Source organism: Maylandia zebra, linkage group LG17 (assembly GCF_041146795.1).
Source record: "Maylandia zebra isolate NMK-2024a linkage group LG17, Mzebra_GT3a, whole genome shotgun sequence".
Lineage (NCBI taxonomy): Eukaryota > Metazoa > Chordata > Actinopteri > Cichliformes > Cichlidae > Maylandia > Maylandia zebra.
The window spans coordinates 39,157,243-39,176,180 of record NC_135183.1 but is presented as its reverse complement, the minus strand read 5'-3'; the positions used below and the strand labels follow the sequence as shown (position 1 = coordinate 39,176,180).

General features: G+C 39.7%; 1 protein-coding gene across 2 annotated transcripts; it reads left to right on the top strand.

Annotated features, from left to right (window-relative positions):
- Positions 1-5,112: 5,112 nt before the first annotated feature.
- On the top strand, positions 5,113-18,183 carry ptprc (protein tyrosine phosphatase receptor type C). Of its 2 annotated transcripts, none has more exons than XM_076875741.1 (29): positions 5,113-5,586; positions 5,740-5,859; positions 6,040-6,069; positions 6,307-6,555; positions 6,652-6,879; positions 6,973-7,092; positions 7,204-7,344; positions 7,452-7,595; positions 8,000-8,155; positions 8,921-9,132; positions 9,235-9,295; positions 10,362-10,470; positions 10,912-10,949; positions 11,634-11,743; positions 11,941-12,031; positions 12,119-12,195; positions 12,284-12,320; positions 12,403-12,500; positions 12,665-12,790; positions 12,908-13,065; positions 13,337-13,472; positions 14,215-14,364; positions 14,657-14,747; positions 14,831-14,970; positions 15,137-15,268; positions 15,350-15,466; positions 15,573-15,736; positions 16,509-16,644; positions 17,164-18,183. In XM_076875741.1, the coding sequence occupies exons 1-29, from the start codon at positions 5,295-5,297 to the stop codon at positions 17,479-17,481; spliced, it is 3,981 nt and encodes a 1,326-aa protein (XP_076731856.1). In that variant the 5' UTR covers positions 5,113-5,294; the 3' UTR covers positions 17,482-18,183. The 2 variants fall into 2 exon arrangements, with proteins under 2 accessions (XP_076731856.1, XP_076731857.1); XM_076875742.1 differs by having other exon boundaries at positions 5,114-5,586; positions 7,210-7,344.
- The last annotated feature ends 755 nt before the right edge of the window (positions 18,184-18,938 follow it).

Here is an 18,938-nt window from a genome sequence, read left to right as displayed (position 1 = left end):
AATGACTTTGAAGAGATCTAACGCCTCTTATAAATGTCGTTCACGCGAGATGAACTGCAGCAATGAAGAAATTCATTTCTGGAGCTAATGGCCGTGTGTTTTCTGTCTTTAGAAGGAGAGAAGAAGAAAAAAGAGAACAGAGTTTAACAAAGGAAAGACTGCCTCTGGTTTCTTGCACGTTGCAGTGATATGTTCTTGTTAGCTTTGACTGCACGGACGAGCCGTCGTGGGCCTGCAGGGGAGGAGTCAGTGAAAAAGACGAGGTGCTCTAAGAAGTTTCACAACTCTCTGTCTCGCGTCTCACAAGCAAAGTTGCTGAAGTTTAACAAGAATAAAACAGAAATTACTCGGGCCTGAAACTTTAACCTGGAGGCTTCGCCGTGCTCTCATCAGTCTCATCATCCATTTGTGTGCCTCGTGTTATTTGAGCCTAATATGTCAGACGCGACCCTAAAACTGAAATCTTGACCGTATTGGCAGCTATCAGCCTCCTTTTTCAAAGGTCAGAGCGATTTCACCCTTCATCAAATTCAAGTGAACATTAGACGAGCGAAGGCTTCCTGTTCTTAGTGGCGTAGTTGAAATGATGCTTCCTGTCAGCAGACGTTAAGGTAAAGGCAGTCTCTTCAGTGTGACGTCACTGCCACTTGCTCGACTCGAAACCAAAGGCGAGGTTTAGAGTTTGGGGAACAAGTCCAGGAAGCTGTGTCAACCGATAAGACAGAGAACTTATGTCGCTTTAACACAGACAGCTTTTTCTATGTTAGGTTAGAATTGAGGTAAGATTTGGAAATAGGTTTTGGCGTGCGACGACCTGCCGGCTGCTTTCACTGTACGGTGTGTGGCTGTACACACCCTGACTCCTGGACATGGCAGGTCTTTGGGGTCTGAAGATGCTGTTCTGGGCCGGGATCATCGGTTTGACCTACTGTAAGTGACCATCTGCAGTGTTCTCGGTGCTGCTTTCTTTAAGGATTGTAGAAAGACTTTGAAGTTTCTCTCTGTGTCTGTAAACTGAGGAGAAATAACAGAAAAACGTCTGCAAATGCAAATCATGTAGGTGATGAAGTCTCCCCCCTAAACTCGCTGTGTTTGAAGTCGGATGTTGAGCTTGTGATTGTGTATGAGGATTATTATCCCTGTGTGAGATGGAGACGTGAATCTGTCAGCTGAAAAGCTTTTTTACTTTTTGAAAACTGTAAAACATCATCAAGCAAAATGTGACCTTTTAAATAAAAACCGAGGGCAGAGGCTACGCTGTAGCACGCTTTGGAGATGCATCCGCGTTTGAGCTACTTCACGTTTCTTAAACTTTCCAACCCCAAGAACAGCAGACAGGAACTGCACACGCCTGTGATGTGAAAGCTTAAAAATGACAGGTTTCTGAGCCCTTTGGCAAAAGAACGAACACTCGTGTTCAATCAAAGGCGGCTGTTAATAGGAAGAAGACGCTCTTTAAAACATATGCTTTTATTTGGTGCTTTGGGAATTTTTGCAATCGTGTTTCTGTTCTGCTTTGATACCGTGCACGTATGAATGTGTGATTGTGTACTGTATATGTGTAGCTGTGGGGGTGGGGGGGCTGTGTCTGTCTGAAAGCAGAGACATTTTCTGGGGTGTGTCCCTGCAAGCTGCTTCTTCACCTCAGTGACTGTGGGTGCTGTGTGTGATAAACATTTCAGTGTGTGTGCGTGTGCACGTGTGCACGCTGAGTTACACTGACCTCACTGCCTCCATCATCACTCATAATTCATCTATAACTCAGCTGTTTTCAGCCAGTCTGTGCTGATGAGCTGAAATAAAATCTGTCATTTATCGTCTTTGCCCTCAGTCTGGCTCGTTCGTTTCTAACATACAGAATTTCTCAGCCAGTGTGAAGGTGTGTCATCATCCACCCAAAACATGATTGTTGTTTTCCTTTCAGTCACATTAATTAATTAACTGATCAGCCGTTATTAAAAAAAATTAAATACATAAAAGTGTCCAAAACCAAAATGTCAAAATTTTCTGTTTAGTGATGTATCTCATTTTAATTATTGTACTATATACTCATCATGCACTCATGTTGAAATATTATTATTCTAACTCACTGTTATTATTATTAAACTAACATTGTTTTACAGTTTAACAGATTTTTACATTAAATTGTATCAGTTCATCGTAACACTGTGAACTGTGTTTAAATATTTACTTTAATAAATGCTGATATACTTTTATTTAGTTACATGAACTTAATTACATTTAAAGAATCTGAATTCACTTTAATAACATTTGATTTTATCCTTTATTATTTATCTTTAGCGAGCTATACGTGTAATCGTTACAGACAAAATATTAGGAACACCGCTAAACAGCCACGTTTTTAATCAATAAAGTTAAATTTGATTGTGCCATTATTAATCTAATGTCTCTTTGAGATGAAAGTCCCTTAAAAAGTTCAAAGACATCTCCCAAAAAGATGTCTCTCAGTGTATGATTGTGTTTTAATATTAAACGCATTTAAAAATAGTTTAAAACTCTGCTCGACTTCTTCATCTTTTTCTATATTTTCCTGCTTTTTTCACTACTTTTAAAGAATTACTACACGCGTGTGTCAGCTCAGTAGTAAATACCAAAGTTCACGCGTCTTCTGCTTAAACTGGGCGAGAGAAGCTGGGCCCTGTTTAACAGGCCGCCTGCATTAGCAGCAGCAGTAGTGTGATCAAAAAGTTTGACCACTTCCGTGTGCCATTCTGAGTCGTCTTCATTTCCTGGCAGCGCAGCGCGGGCCGAGCAGGCCGAGGCACCGCGCAGCAAATGACTTGCGGAAAAAAAAGGGAAGCACAGGGTGTAAAATGAAGAAATGAGGTCAGAAATGTTAAGCATGACTTTAAAACGTTTCTGGGAGGAGGAGAGTGTCACAGAGCAGGACTCTGTGGTGAACGCAAAACATGAGACGGAGGAAAAACAGTAAAACAGAGAAAATCAATGAATTAGAGACAGAGCTGGTTACTGTGTCCGTGTCTTTACTGCATTCAGGGATAATCACATTATTGTATTTGTGATTGTCATAATACTACAACACTGTCATGCAAATCACAAACCTACTCTCCTGAAAACATTTAAAACCAGTTTAATAAACGACTTTAAATAGTGAAGAAAAGGTTTTCTTTATGTTTACGTTCCTGGGCTTCAAACACATCATAACGACATAGTTATGATATAAATAAACCTTCACTAAACCTTCACTAAACCTGTTGCAGTCATCTCCAAACGAATAATCGATGAGCTGCGTTTGTGCGAGGCGCTGAAATGTCGCTGCAAACATGTTGCATCTCTGCACGACTGAGTGAAACAACAACGCGCCAAAACCACATCCTGAGTCTCATTGTTTGACTGTCCCCAATCACCCAGTCATTCAGTTCTCATTTCTATTGTTATAAAGAACAAATGGACAACATCAACAAACCCATTTAAAGTAAACTAACTCATGTACTTGTGAATATGATCCAAATGTGTTTATTTGTTTTTTATTCTTTGTAATATCGAAAATACAGATTTTAGGAGAAGAGAAATTGAAACAAAGAACAAAAGAGAACTTCATACCTGACAAATATTATCTGAAACCGTATTTATTGAAACACTTTGGTTAAAAATGTATTTTTGGTTGTGTCTGGTTCAGTGACGCGGCCAAACCGACACCAGTGTTGTAAGTATGGGGCGGTTCTAGGTTGGAGTGCAGGCAGGAAGCTGCGGTTTGCTTTCTGATATAGCAACTGTGGCTCTTTGTCACAGTGTCATAGCAACCAGGTTACACAGCAGCGATACCTCATCCACACGGTGCTGGGTAACAAAGTTCACCCTGCTGTGTTCAACAGATGTGTAAAACTATTTAGTAATCACTGGTTGTTTATGTTTTGTTTTCTTTTTCCTGCAAATACAATAAATTATTTAATCACAATCAAACTGATTTACACTTTTTTTCTCTTTTAATTACAGCTCAAACCACCACAAGTGAGTACCATTATACTTTATCATGTTATTGAATCTCTATAGTCGTTCACTTCTCGTAGTCATCATGACAAATATTTAGTAATCACTCATTGTTTGTGTTTTTGTTTGTTTGTGTTTTCCTGCATACACAGTGAATGTTTTCATGACCAAAACACTAATTCTGACATTCTTGTCTCTTGTAATTCCAGATGACAGCAAACGTGAGTTCCAATATATTTATGATGTTATTCAGTTTATAACATTTACTTCTTATTATGTTGTTTTCAGACTTGTTTAATTCCAGTTGTCCCCCTGCTGTGCTTCCTGATGTAGCATGCATCTCCCTCAGCCTCATGTGTAAATGTACACAGTCCTCAAACACTTACTATGAAATGACAGACATGTGTCTTCTTACTTAAACTGATGAACAGAAGCTTCGATCTGGGTCATCTGTGTCAGACAGAATTTAAACGCAAACACCAAAAACAAAAAACAGTTATGTTTTTGCAAAATGTGTAAAATGTATTGTTCTTTGTCTTCATTTAATCATAGGTTTACTGTGAAAAAGATGAAATCCTTGTTTTCATATAGCAGCTGTTTTGCACAGATAATTTTCCATGAATGGGTAATCACATATATGTGATCAAGTATTTTCCTAATCATTTTTACCCTCTGTGAAGCTGAATGAAAGCAAATTAACATGCTGTATACCAGCGGTCTCCAGTCGCTCTGTGGTCCGGGTCGTTTGGTACCGGGCTGCGTGATTTGAGGCTCTTGGGCAGGCTCTGTTTGCTCATATTATAATGAACTATATTTATGTGTAATAATTCATAGCTTTGCACATAATGTATCTGTTCCATACTTTCTTCCATAAGTCCCTGTACGTTAAATTTGACTTTAGATTCCTTGTAATTTAATTTAGATGCATTTGAGTTCAAGTTCAGTGAGTCTGGACAAATCAGAGCAGCAGCTCTCTGTTGTTAGGATTTAGATCCAATTTGCATGAAAGTAACATGTAACATGAAGTCACTGATTATCCAACACAACAGTTAGTCTTTTATTGTCTATAAAAACTTATCATTGATCCGTCTTACTCTTATCCTTAGATCATTTTGTTTGTGTTTTGTAAACAATAATTAGTATTAATAGGACTATATTTAATTTGCTAGCATAGGAAATGGGATAGCAGTGACAAGTAGCACAGCATCTTTCTAACAACATGAAACACGACTGTTAGAGTGAAAATGTTACAGTGAGAACATTTTACATTTGCTACAGTTACAGCAAACATCTTTACGTCATGCTGATTTCTTTTTCTTGGAATGAAAATTGTTTCAGCCTCCTCACCTCCACGCACGGCTACAAATGCTACAGTAGCCACTTCAACAGCCTCCTCCTCACCTCCACGCATTTCCACCAGTCCTACAGTAGCCACGTCGTCTGACGTCTCACCTCCACGCATGACCACATATCCCATAGTAGCCACTTCAACAGCCTCACTTCCACGCACGACCACAAATGCTACAGTAGCCACGTTGTCTGACTCCTCACCTTCACACATGGCCCCAAATGCTACAGTAGTTAGTCCATCAGTGAATTCAACTGCCATGTCTGGTAATGTATTCAGAGTTTATAGTTTCATGGATTATTGGCACAGCTGTGTGATAAAATGCTACATTTGTAGTTTAGCATCGTGTCAGGTACAACCAGTCTGCTAGCTGTTAGGTATTTCTGCCTGAAGTTGACCTCCAGCCTGCTCTCACACAGCAACCAGAGCTCCTCCTACAAGCACCTCAAATGAGACCTCACTCACACCCACTCCACCCAGCAACTCATCTGACTCTCAGGCCTCACCTACAGGCACCACAGTGACAGCTACCACTGAAGGTTGGCCGTTTCTTTATTATACAGGCCTGTGATGACATTGATGTGAATATAAACAAAGAACACGGCGCTGCTGAGTTACAAGTACCTGTAAGGTGCTCTGAGCTGTTGTACATTCATGCTGCATAATCACAAACTAATAATTTTGTTCTTTTCTGATCTCATTTGAATGCATCGTTTCAGCCACCGAGACGACTCCTGAGCCTCCAAAGTGTGAGTGTCAGTTTAAAGATAATATGTCGTCTGCTTTCAAACACTAGTGATGCTGTCGAGCGTTTCTTACTTAGTGAAAGTTTATTTTTCTATCGAGTGTAAAGATTGTGTTTTAGTTTTAGCCAACGCTGGACTGTGGTCAACATCTGCATGAACAAACTGACTGAGATGAAACATTTCAGCAGCTGATTGATGTTCATGAACAAAATGTAACAATCGATTTGATTTCGTGCTCAGGTTCCTACACTGTCACACCCATCGAGTTTGGACTGCAGATTAATGTGATGAACTTCACCCCTGGTGACTACAACATCAGTATTACTGAAGGAGGTCGACGAGTGATTGAAGAGAGGGTCGACTCTACTCAACACAAGAGCCAACGCCTGAAGCCCTGTACTGAATATGAGCATCAAGTTTTATACAATTATGGCAATAAAATAATCAAGTGTACCTCCACTGGAAATAAAACTAAAACAAAAGAAATGAGTGAGTACAAATAATTCATGATTTTTTGTGTTTCACCTTCTTGTAGTTTAACAAACTTGATATCAAATATATTTGTGCATCACTTGTGTGTTTCAGGTAAAACAGACATTACAGGGCAAAGCAGCATAAATGGATGTGTTTGTTACCAGAGTAACTGGGACATCAGCTCTTCAATATCAGCACCAAATGTAACTTCAGCTGATCAGTGCAGCAGTGGCAGTAAAAGCTTCTGTGTCAAACACAGAGACATTTGCTCTGATTTTGAAACAACCTTCACTTCAGGAAACTGTTCTTCATTTAACATCACCACAAACATCATTGTTGGTTCGTACAAAACATTATGCCTTGAATTGAAATTCATATTCTTTAGAACTGATTTAATGTTTAATGCTTTTCTCTTTTTAATTTTTTCCTCAGATTTATATAATTCAAGTGAAATTGAACTGAGTGGTTCCACTGGACTTCCTGCAGTGATACAGCCAACGTTACCAAAGATCAAAGAGTGTAAACATATCACAGTTAATTACACTTGTTCAGGTAAGTGAAACATCCGCTTCATGGATCAATTTTTATTTTGAATATAAAACCAAAGATGAACTGCTACATGCACCGAGTTATAAAAATGATGTCGTCTTTGTTTCTCCTCCGAAAAAGACAAACCTGGTCCAGTGAACAAACCGCTGTCTGAGCTGGAGCCCTTCAGAAACTACAGCTGTACTGGTCTGATCTCAAAAAACAATATCAGCACGGATAAGACAACTCCACCCGTCCACCTTAACACTGACTGTGGTGTGTTGATATTTAACTTACCTCAGAGGGATGAAGCTTTTCCTCCTCAGATAGTTTGAAGTGCCACAAACTAACAGCTGCTGCACTGTTACTGTTTGTTTCAACAGATCTTAAATTTAACATTAAGAACAAAACAGCCATGAAATCTATTGAGTTGAGCTGGAAAACAACCAGTGATAACTGCAAGGACGTCCTTCACACCCTTCGCAATCTTTCATATGACTGCAGTTGTTCTTCCAATGATAAAACAGGTAAGTCCAATAATAATAATTTAAATTCACTTACATTTTTATAACTATTTTAGATTAAAATTTATTTGTTTCGTGTTTTTGGTTTGTTTATTTTTTAAAAACATCAACTTAATTGATAATTTACATATACAGAATATTTATTTTGTTCTTAAGGTAACTACTTGGCAATATAACATCGATTTAATTTTTGTACATAATTATAACTAAACACATGAAGTATGATCCAAAATAACGATATGTCACTGCATTCTTATCTTATACTCAGATCTCCAACCTGTTATGTTCAGTCTGCTGCTCATGTCGTTGTCGTGTTTACTAAAGCCAGCAGGTCAAAGTCACCTGAAGTCTCTTTAGCTGGACCTGCTGATTTAAACCACAAAGAGTTCATGAACATTATGTTACAGGAATCACAGGAATCCCAAAGCCTCAGTCTGACGGAGGAACGTGTGATTTTACTGGACTCGAAGCATTCACTGATTATACCTGTGGAGTCCAACCCAAATACAACAGCAAGACGGTTTCCAAGAAAAGGGAAGTTACACTGAGAACTGCCCCTGGAGGTAAGTTACCAAACTAAATATTCAGAATTACACTTCATAACAAAGCTGAACCTTTAATTGATCAAAATCAAACTTTGTTTAGCTTTATTTTTATTAATATCCTTCTAAAACACAACATGAAGACTTTGGTGGTGAACAGCAGAAAATAAAGTTACAAAATGATGTTTTCATGAAGAAGAATAAACTCGAGCTCATTTATTTTAGTGAAAGATTGGAAACAAATGTGTTTTTCAGTGTGACAGTCCTGATTATAATTAATGTGATTTAGATATATTTTAAGATAAATGCCATGAAACAGAGAGCATCCCTCATATCAACTAAATCCGACTCTCTGAAACTTTACAGTGAACATTAAAACATGCTGAGTCATCAGTGAAGAAACGTGACAGTAATTATGACGTTCAGTCGTTTAAGCAGCGCTGACTCAGACTCTTGTTCTCTGGGACTTATAGAAATGTGTTTGTTAATTTTCTTTACTCGTTCATATTATTCTGGAGGGAAAATGTGTTTAATGATAAGAGATAACTGAAGTTCATTCACATGTTTTCTGTTTTTTAAAGTTACATATCTGTACATTAAATGTAAGCTGGGCTCCATGAAAACAAAATGATAAATTAATTCTTCAATAATTAATAATTAATTTCTATTATGAATCCTTTTAACATTGCAAACATAAACATGTTTACTTTCACATGTTTTGTCTCGTTGCTGATGGACATAAAAATGAATCTTAAAACTATGATCCCTGTTTTCATTTCCTTACAGTACCCGACGGTTCCCCTAAAGTGACTGTAACTGTGCCGGAGAATAATGTGATTAAAGTAGAGTGTCACCATGAAGGCAAGATTAGAGGACCAATAGAAAAAAGAAGATTCATAGCACGTCTTCATCCTGGTGGTGAAAACAAACCACAGAATGAAACAGTTTGTAAGTTTGAATTCAAGGATCTGAGCTACTCTACAGCATACAGAGTGGAGGTTTGTATCATCCTACTTTTAAGTATATGATTATTTTATGGCTGCTTTATTTTAATGGTGTCATTTCTTATGAATGAACATCTGAAACATCTGTATTTATAGGTGACTGTTTTCAACGGATACTTTGAAAGCCAACCGGGCAGAGGAACAGCTGATACTCGCTGTAAGTATGGATTCAATGACACAGTTTGTTGGATAAATCAGTTTACATATTTACAAATTCAATTTACACATTGTACAGCCAAGTTTTTTAAAAGTACACCTTCTCCAAGATTTTATGACATAATAAAGATCATCTTTACATTAACCTAGGTAAGATGAACAACAACACCTGACATTTTACATCATATCTGTATTCACTTAATACAAGTTAAGCCAAAACTCAGAAGCAGTGTGTAAAAAACTAAGTACAGCCTTATTGCTTCCATAGGAATTCAGTAACAGCCACGTGCTGCTGATCAAATGCACTTCATTAACTGAGGTACAAGCAAATGTTAACACTTCTGGAGCATTTAGGTTTGCATTAACACCGTGCCAAGGAGGATTTCTAAACCATTTGGAAAGTCTATCATTCTGCAATAAGTGAGATTATTCACAAAGAAAACACTCAGGACAGTTACCAACTGTCCCAGGAGTGGACGTCCCAGAAAGTTCACCTCAGTGTCAGACTGTGCAGTGTTCATGGAAACTACAACAACCCAAGTGCTGCATCTCAGACTCTACAGGTCTCAGATATCATGTTAAATGCTACAACAAAACAAAGAATACTTAACGAAAAAGTACAATGAGCACAAAGTATTCAAAACAGAATTTAGAGGCCAGGAAGGTAAAGAATCTAAGTGTTCCAATGACCCATTCCAGAGTCCAGACCTCAATATGATTAAAATGCTGTCGCAAGACCTTTAGAGAGCTGTGCAGAAGTAAAAGCCCATAAAGTGCAATAAACTGAAGCAGTGTTGTAAAGACGAGTGGACCAAAATTCCTCCACAATGATATGAGAGACTTATAACGTCTACAAGAGAAGGATTATTTCAAGTTATTGTGGTGCCTTTAAGAAGTGGTTCTTAAAGGCACTGAATCATGAGATGTATTTAATTTTTCACACACTGCTGAGGGGTAGATTATTGTTTATTATGTCCTGATGTCAAACCTTAGAAATAACATAAGGTGTACTTTGTTTTTACCGTATGTTTTACATACATGCACTCACTCGTCCCATTCTTTTACAGATAATGACAAAGCTGTCATTGGGTTTCTGGTCTTCCTCATCATCCTCACGTCTGTGGCTCTACTTTTTGTCATCTACAAGATCTACATTTTGAAACGCCGACAGTCCCAGTAAGAAAACTTCTGTGCATATTCCACAGCATGCCTTCATCCTGTCTTCCTTCTCTCACCCCAACCAATCACAGCAGATGGCCCCGCCCCTCCCCGAGCCTGCCGGAAGAAACCTGCCGGAGGTTTCTTCCTGTTAAAAGGGAGTTTTTCCTTCCCACTGTCACCAAAGTGCTGCTCATAGGGGGTCATATGATTGTTGGGTTTTTCTCTGTATGTATTATTGTAGGGTCTACCTTACGATATAAAGCACCTCAAGGTTGTTGTTATTTGGGGCTGTATAAATAAAACTGAATTGAATATGTCGTTTCCTTTGTTATTTTAACAGCCGAGCTGCGCTCGCTTTTTTAGGATTTGTTCATTTTTCACAAATAAAAATGTTAATAAGATTTTTGCACTGCTTCTGTTGAATTTAAAAACCTTCCTATGCTCTTTTCTTCACAGTGACCTGGGAGAAAGCATGATGCTTATTTCAACAACAAGTGAGTTTTATTTAATAGTAGAGTTTCGGTTCCTGGCATCACTTATTTTCATATGTTTTTGTACTGTTTTTACTAAAACCTTTAGGGTTTAGATAACAACAGGATGACAGGCACACGATCAAGTAAACTATGTTCCTCTTTTCAAAATTGAATTGACTGTGAAGTCATGCTGGTTCTCATCTATGATCATTGGAACTGCTGTAAAAGCAGCTGTAGAGCACATAAAAACATCCTGTGAAATATCAAATCTGAAGAATTCAGACCCTTTTGGGAAAAGTGTAAAATGTACTAATATTTAAAGTTCAAAGTTAAATTTCATCACATTATGAGTAAATATGATGACTGTGGTATTTACTCATTTCTTTGAAAATGAAATGAATGCAGTGAAATTGTGCTTGAATAGGATTTTTCTTTAAACTCCTTTAAGCAAGAAGTGAAACTCTTGAGATCAAGAATCTCATTTACATAAGTGTCCTATGGCCGGTCTGAGGTAGGCGGAGTTAACCTGCCTTTTAACCTCATATATGTATTTTTATGTTATCTAACAGCAGATCACTTTGTTGAATTCGGGTGACTGAAAGAGTTATATAAAAACTATGCATACAAATTATGATGTATGTTAACAAATACTGTAAGATTCTGTTTTTTTTACGAGCTCATTTTTTTGCTGACTGCTTTTTGTAGATGATGAAGAAAACCTGTTGCTTGTTGAGCCGATCGCAGCAGAGGTCCTGCTGGAAACCTACAAGAGGAAGCTCGCTGATGAGGGGAGACTTTTCCTGGCTGAGTTTCAGGTAAGTGCACTCTGTGGTCTTTGGTAGGGGGTATTTCTACTTCTGTTATTTATTTTCAGGAATGGGTGATTAACCATAGTATGTCAGAGGAGCAGACAATGGAAAACAAAAGGCCAAAACTTGATCTGAATACATGTTAGACGGTTGGAGTCCAAAGTGTATGTTTTTTAAAGAACATTGCTTTAATTTACTTGCAGAGCATCCCAAGAATTTTCTCAAGATACACGGTGAAAGAGGCAAAGAAGTCCTGCAATTCTATCAAGAACCGCTACGTGGACATTCTGCCCTGTGAGCTGATCAATGTTATTAAAATCACTGAGAGTCACTGTGAAGACTGTCATCATTTATTTTATTTTATTTTTTGTCTTGAACTAGATGATTATAACCGTGTCCAGCTAACCACAGGAAATGGAGAGCCAGGATGCGACTACATCAACGCCAGCTTCGTTGACGTATGTAAAAATGTTCAGCTTGTTCAACATAAAGTTCATGACATCTGTTCGATAAAACAGTCAAACATCACTCCTGTTCTTCCTGCAGGGATTCAAAGAGTCCAAAAAGTACATCGCAGCTCAAGGTAAAGTCACGCTGCCGTCCTTCACACAGCTGCACTGAATGACTGTGATGTATGATGCTTATCTAGGGTGTTCTCGCTGCAGGACCAAAGGAAGAAACTATAAATGACTTCTGGAGGATGATCTGGGAACAGCAGTCCTCAATTATCGTCATGGTAACACGATGTGAGGAGGGAAACAGGGTAAGATCGTGTTTAAAGTTTTTAAAATGAGTCACAGAGAAATATCCTTTCTTTGAGAATCTTCTTATCTGATTTGCTTAAATCTTAGACCTTCGTATTGTTTGCTCCGTTCTCCTTCCTCACTGAGCGACAGTCAGCTTCTCTCCTCTCACATCGTTTCACAGGTCAAATGTGCTCAGTACTGGCCGTCTCCTGACCGAGAGACTGAGCTTTATGAGGAGTTTATTGTGAAGCTGAACTCAGAGGACCACTACCCAGATTACACCATCCGCCGTCTCAGCCTGACAAACGTAAGCCTCCGTCACATGTTGAACCGACAAAACTGTAAAAGTGTTTAATGTCTGTAATCATATCTGTGTAGAAGTGTTGCTCAGCATGCACATTTATCTCAATAACTGCACCTGCAGAAGAGAGAGAAGAACTCAGAGAGGGAGGTGACCCACATCCAGTTCATGAGTTGGCCCGACCACGGAGTCCCTGGAGAGCCACACCTCCTCCTGAAACTGAGGCGGCGCGTCAACGCCTTCAAGAATTTCTTCAGTGGGCCGATCGTTGTTCACTGCAGGTATGAAGAGGTCACACTCTACGCTCGGCTCAGGTTAACAAGTTTGTTTCACTTTGTTCCATCAGCCATGTCAGTACATCTGTAGGCTGATATTAGGCAAAGTCTGACTGGATGGACGTCTATTTGTAGCCACACCTACTTCTTCAGATCACCGCCTCTTAGTTTAATTCAGATTAAAACACGAGCTGTTAATTGAGATCTAAAGTGCGTCATTGTACATCAGGTTAAATAAGACAACGGCACTCATAGGTGATACTTCTTTCTCGTGCAGCGCGGGGGTCGGCAGGACAGGAACCTACATTGGCATCGATGCCATGATGGAAGGTCTGGAGTCAGAGGGCAGAGTGGACATCTACGGTTACGTGGTCAGACTCCGCAGACAGAGATGCCTCATGGTCCAAGTCGAGGTAAAGTGTGTGTGTGTGTGTGTGTGTGTGTGTGTGTGTGTGTGTGTGTGTGTGTGTGTGTGTGTGTGTGTGTGTGTAAATCAGAAGAATACTTGTAAATACAACGAGTTTGATGCCAATTCTCAGGAAAGTGAATCACCTTATCTGCATCTACAGACAGACAGAACAACAGATGGAAGGATATATGACAAAGATTAACAATTAGTTAAATCAGCTAAACTTAAATATGTACAGTTGTATATATTATGTATATTTTTTAATATATTTTTAAAAATGTTATGTTTATAAAAAGTTGTATTTTAAACATGTACACCGTACTCTTTCTGTCATTTCCTGTCTTCCTCGGTGTTATTATCTCCTGTCTTGTTCCGGTTTTGCTTCCTGTTTTTTTTTTTTTTTTGTTTGTTTCTCCTCTTTGTGTTTGGCCCCGCCCTCTTTTTCTTCACCTACATCTGCAGCTCTGTGTCAGTCAGCCCTCTGTGTGTACATGTGGTCCTGTTCTTTAGTCTGCATGTTCGTATTATAGACTCATTCACCTTTATATTTCACCTACTGTGTAAAGAAATGTATGTGAGGAACACCGCGTGTTAGATGTACATACACTGACTACACTGCACATAAACAAAGCTTCATTTTTTAAAATCCTGTATTAAATAAATGAGGGTAAATGAGATATAAATGCTGCGGCACATTCGAGGTTTGTCTCTCGTGCATTAACATGAGCACATTTGTGTGCACACAGGCCCAGTACATCCTGATTCACCAGGCCCTGCTGGAGCACAACCAGTTTGGAGAGACAGAGATCAGCCTGTCTGAGCTGCACAGCACAATGAACACGCTCAAAGAGAAAAACTTGGACGACGAGCCCACGCTCATGGAGGAGGAGTTTGAGGTACGCCGTATCTTATCACTTTTATAGCTGTAAACTACAGAAAAGCAGTGCGAGGGACCGAAAATGCAGCTTTGATCGTGTTTAAGTCGCTGAGTGGGTCACAGAGAACTCACGTAAAGAGTGTCTGACAGAGCTCTGACAGAATAATGTAAATGACCCTAAAACATTGATGTAGCACAAACGTCTGAAATCTAAAAATATCATCAAGTGTGCCTGTCGTCCTCTTCTCCATCACATCCTGCACGATGGATTGGATGGAAGCAAAGTTTTAATAGACAAAATGATCTTGCAGAGACTCCCCACCTTTAAAAACTGGAGGACCCTCAACACAGGAGTGACCGAAGAAAACAAGAAGAAGAATCGTTCTTCGTCGGTCATCCCCTGTGAGTTTGCTTTGCATGCACGCGTGTGCTCGCATGTAAGATTACATCTGCTCAGTTCCACTTCTTTCATATCAAACCTGCAGATGACTTCAACCGCGTGCTCCTGAAGCTGGATGAAGGACGAAGTCAGGACAGTGACCCTGACGAAGACGATGAGGAGGAAGATTCTTCAGATGAAGAGGATGAAGACTCCACTCAATACATCAACGCCTCGCACATCACGGTAACGTTCAGCCTATTTATGAACCCGTTTCTATGTAAACTACTAAAAATACCAGCCGATGTCAAACTGTGACAAACTGCTTCCTGTCACCTTCTTTCCTGTTGCACCAGATAATGAAATGTCTCATCTTCTATGTTTGGACTCGATGTGTTTGTCTCCCACACAGGGATACTGGGGCTGCCGTGTCTTCATAGTGGCGCAGACCCCACTGGCAGACACCACGGGGGACTTCTGGTCGATGATTTACCAGAAGAAAGTTTATACTGTCGTCATGCTTTCAGACAGCAGTGAAGCAGCGGTACATACAATATAACATACTTATAGTGATACACATTAAATGTACATGTGGTAAATATGCTTGTTTTCTCCTGCTCAACAGGACTGTATTTACTGGGACAAAGAGAAGAAGAGCTTTGGGGAGATTGAGGTGGAGGTGACGAGCACAGACAACTCGCCAAATTTCATCAGACGCACCATGCAGATCCGCCACGTCAAGGTAACACAGCCGCCACCTACTCTGCCTCTGTAAGCGAGCCTCGCCCACTGATGAGACCGGACATTTGTAAGCCAGCTGTGCTCTTCTCGTCCTCTTCTATCCACAGAGGAAAGACAGACGGGAGATAAACCATTTCCAGTTCCTGAAGTGGACGAGCAAAGAGGAGGTGCCGGAGAAACCTCAAGACCTCACAGACATGATCAAGGACATCAAGCAAAACTGCGGCACCAGCAGATCACAGAGGAACAACCCCATAGTGGTCCACTGCGAGTAAGAACACACGGGGAACAGTTCAGTGACGAGATGAGAACGGGGCAGCACGCAGCGAGGACGAGTCATCGTTCTCAGCGTTCAGATCAGTAAAATGTGTCGCAACAGCCGACTTCTCCATCTCGCTGGGTTTCAGGGCGGACACTAGTGTCCCTTTGATCAGTGTTTTTAAATAAAGAGCTCGGTAAAATCTAAGCAGCAGGATGTCTTTTAAACAGAGAAATCAGCTACGTAGCTGCATTTCTGCGCATATACAGATGCTGCCACATGTTTTGGTGCAAGCCCTACAGTTGACAGAGCATGCATGAATGCAGCAATCATTTACGTTGCAAATTTTAGATAAAGATCTTGATGAAAATGAGCTCACCCTGCTTTGCAGCCTCACCTCATTTCAAGGAAACCATGCATTTGATTTCCTTTCAGGCATGAATATGTTATAAAAATAGCGTGAACACTCCCAACAGCACTCTCTAAAGACACCTCACACAAAGTGTGATTACCGAGTGTACACAGTAAAATGCATCTATGTTAGTGTGAAAGACAGTAAAGGTCAGCTGATCAGGAATAGTTGAGTATTCCCATGAATTTAACCCAACATCAATTATTCTTTTAAGGAAATCCTTTGTTTGATGATTAATTAGTTATATTTTTATTTCCTATGACAACAGATCCACTTTTCATGTGATGTCCTTCACAGGCCCACAGCTGTCTAATACATAAATGGATATGTATAAATTAATAAACTCCTGTTTGTAACTTGTGTGCTCCTCAGCGACGGCTCGTCCCGCTCAGGGGTTTTCTGCGCCCTGTGGAACGTGCTGGACAACGCTGAGAGCGAGAAGCTGGTGGATGTTTTCCAAGTGGTCAAAACGCTGCGCAAAGAGAGACAGCGCATGGTCTCCAGCCTGGTGAGAAAGAGGAACACAATCGTTCACACTCTGCTTATAACCAGAGATCAGCGTTGCACATCACCAGTTCCCTGTTCTAGCTCACTATGAAATGTATATTTTATATTACTGTTTTAAAAACAAAAGTAAGCTCAAGTATAAAGATCATTTCTGCCTTCTATTTGATAACAAATCTATGAAAAAGCCACGCCCATTTGTTTTCTCCCTGCTGTTGATGTAAACTTGAGTCATTGTTGCATTTTGCCTGTTTTCAGCAGTGTGTTCAGGCTTATGTGAACTTTTACAGCAGCTGGAAACTGTAATGACTAGTTTGTGGCGACAGTAGAAGTCTGATATGAAGCACTGTGATATCCGTGCTTGTCCACACAGAGTTTAGTAGTATCGGTTCAGTGTTTGTGTTGTGTTCGTGGGATTCTTCCTGCTGGTTATTTAGGGAAGTGTGTAAGACAGCAAAGAAAGCAAGATTCACTCTAACAAGAAACACACTGAAACAATATTTGTTTCCTGTGTTTCTAACAGGAGCAATACCAGTTTATATATGACGCCGTGGAGGCCGTGTTCCCCGTTCAAAACGGGGAAGTGAAACCGGTGCAGGCCTCTGCAGCCGACTCGGTGCAGATCGTCAACGAGACGAAAGCGGCCGAGCAGAAAGACGAAGGCAAGGCTGAGGAGCCAGCCAGCACTACCAGCAACGAGCAGCAGGCGGCAGCAGAGAGCACTCCTCTGGTGCCTGACAAAGAAGAGAAGAAAGAGGAGGCGGAGAAAGAGGCCCCACCCACGGAGACCACGCCGCTGGACGACACCAGCAACGGTCCCACTGTCACGGTGGAGGTGTGAGGGTGCCGGCCGTGACTGTGTCCACTGATGGAAATAAGCGCTTCAGTTTTATGCTTTTTTAAATTACCTTATGAATGTATAAACGTTGTAAAACTTTTAGATTTGTGGAAGAATTTGACCAAATATCTCACGTCAGTTTCCAAAGTGTTTGATTTAAATTAAGTTATAAATGTTTCTGAATGCAAATGTAATTTCTCTCTTTTCACAAAGTTTACCAGCACAGCTGTCATCAAACTGGACCCTTTACTGGATATTTAAAGGGGTCTAACAACTAAATCTGAAATATACAGCAGACGAGTTGTTTTGTCCTCTACGCTGTTATTTAGTTCATCTTCTGTTTCCTCATTTATACATAGTAACAAGCATTTTTTGAACATTTAGTTAAAGTCAGTGTTTTATGGCACACTGCGTTTTTTATTACAGTTGTATTTATGCGTTGTATTTGCTCACTGTCATCGGCTTTGTTAAGCATATCTTTAAAAGATAAATATGTTCCTCACTCAGCTTCTTACTACAGGAACACTGAAAGGTTTGAAGTATCTGTTGTATATTTCTCCCACTAATGAAGTTGGAGCAACATTTGAATCAACATTTTTTGGTTGTGCTGAGTTTCTTTGAGTCACACCAGTAACGTACTCGTGGAGCAGACTGGGTCAACAGTTTTCTTTTTCGTTTGCAATAAATTTACCTGATGACATTTTACTCTGGATCTTTCCTTGAATAGAAAAATGTGAAAACGAGCTCAAATCTTCAGGAGGTTAAAATCATACACGTGTCTTTGTTTCTACATATTAGTTTCAGGGCTGAGCGGCCGATCAGAGAGAACACACTAATAACACGTCTCAGCTCGTCTCAGGGCGGCTCTGAGCCAGAAACCAAAACCTCGAGCTTCATCAAAAGTCGTTGCTAAGTGTGTGATTGTTTCAAGAGATGGGAAAACAAAATAGAAAACTGACAGTGCAAAAAATAGACTCAGTCATATAATTAAATCTCTTTAAAACGCATAAATAGAAATATCTCATTTCAATAAATAGGATGTTATTCATTCACACCAGTGTGTGAGTGTGTACAGCGCTATACAAATACAGGCCATTTACCATTTATTCATTCTGCCTTAAAAATGTAGAAACTTTGCTCACTGTTGACATTTATAGTTTGCTTACATTTATTTAATGTGTGAGAACCGCTGGGCTTGTTTTTATTGGCTGTCTTGCATAACCTGTGCTTTGGATCTTCCTTTGCTTAAATGGATAAATATGATTTAAGTGAATAATATGAACTATGAATATTCTGTTTCCTCTCTGCTTAAAATTCTCTTAAGTCCTTCTTTCAGTCTCACCTTAGAAGCAGTTTTTATGTCTTTACTTTTGTTTTATCGAGATTTAGTCTCAACTTTGACGGGACCATGTGAGAAATATCAAGATTTTACAGTTTCGATTATTGTTTGTACCTTTGGA

Excerpts from the sequence above, each read along its gene's own strand:
- ptprc (XM_076875741.1), top strand. The coding sequence starts at position 5,295 with ATGAAAATTGTTTCAGCCTCCTCACCTCCACGCACGGCTACAAATGCT. Across the intron at positions 10,471-10,911 it reads TTGAAACGCCGACAGTCCCA|TGACCTGGGAGAAAGCATGA; the intron begins GTAAGAAAACTT and ends TTTTCTTCACAG. Across the intron at positions 12,321-12,402 it reads AAAGTACATCGCAGCTCAAG|GACCAAAGGAAGAAACTATA; the intron begins GTAAAGTCACGC and ends TTCTCGCTGCAG.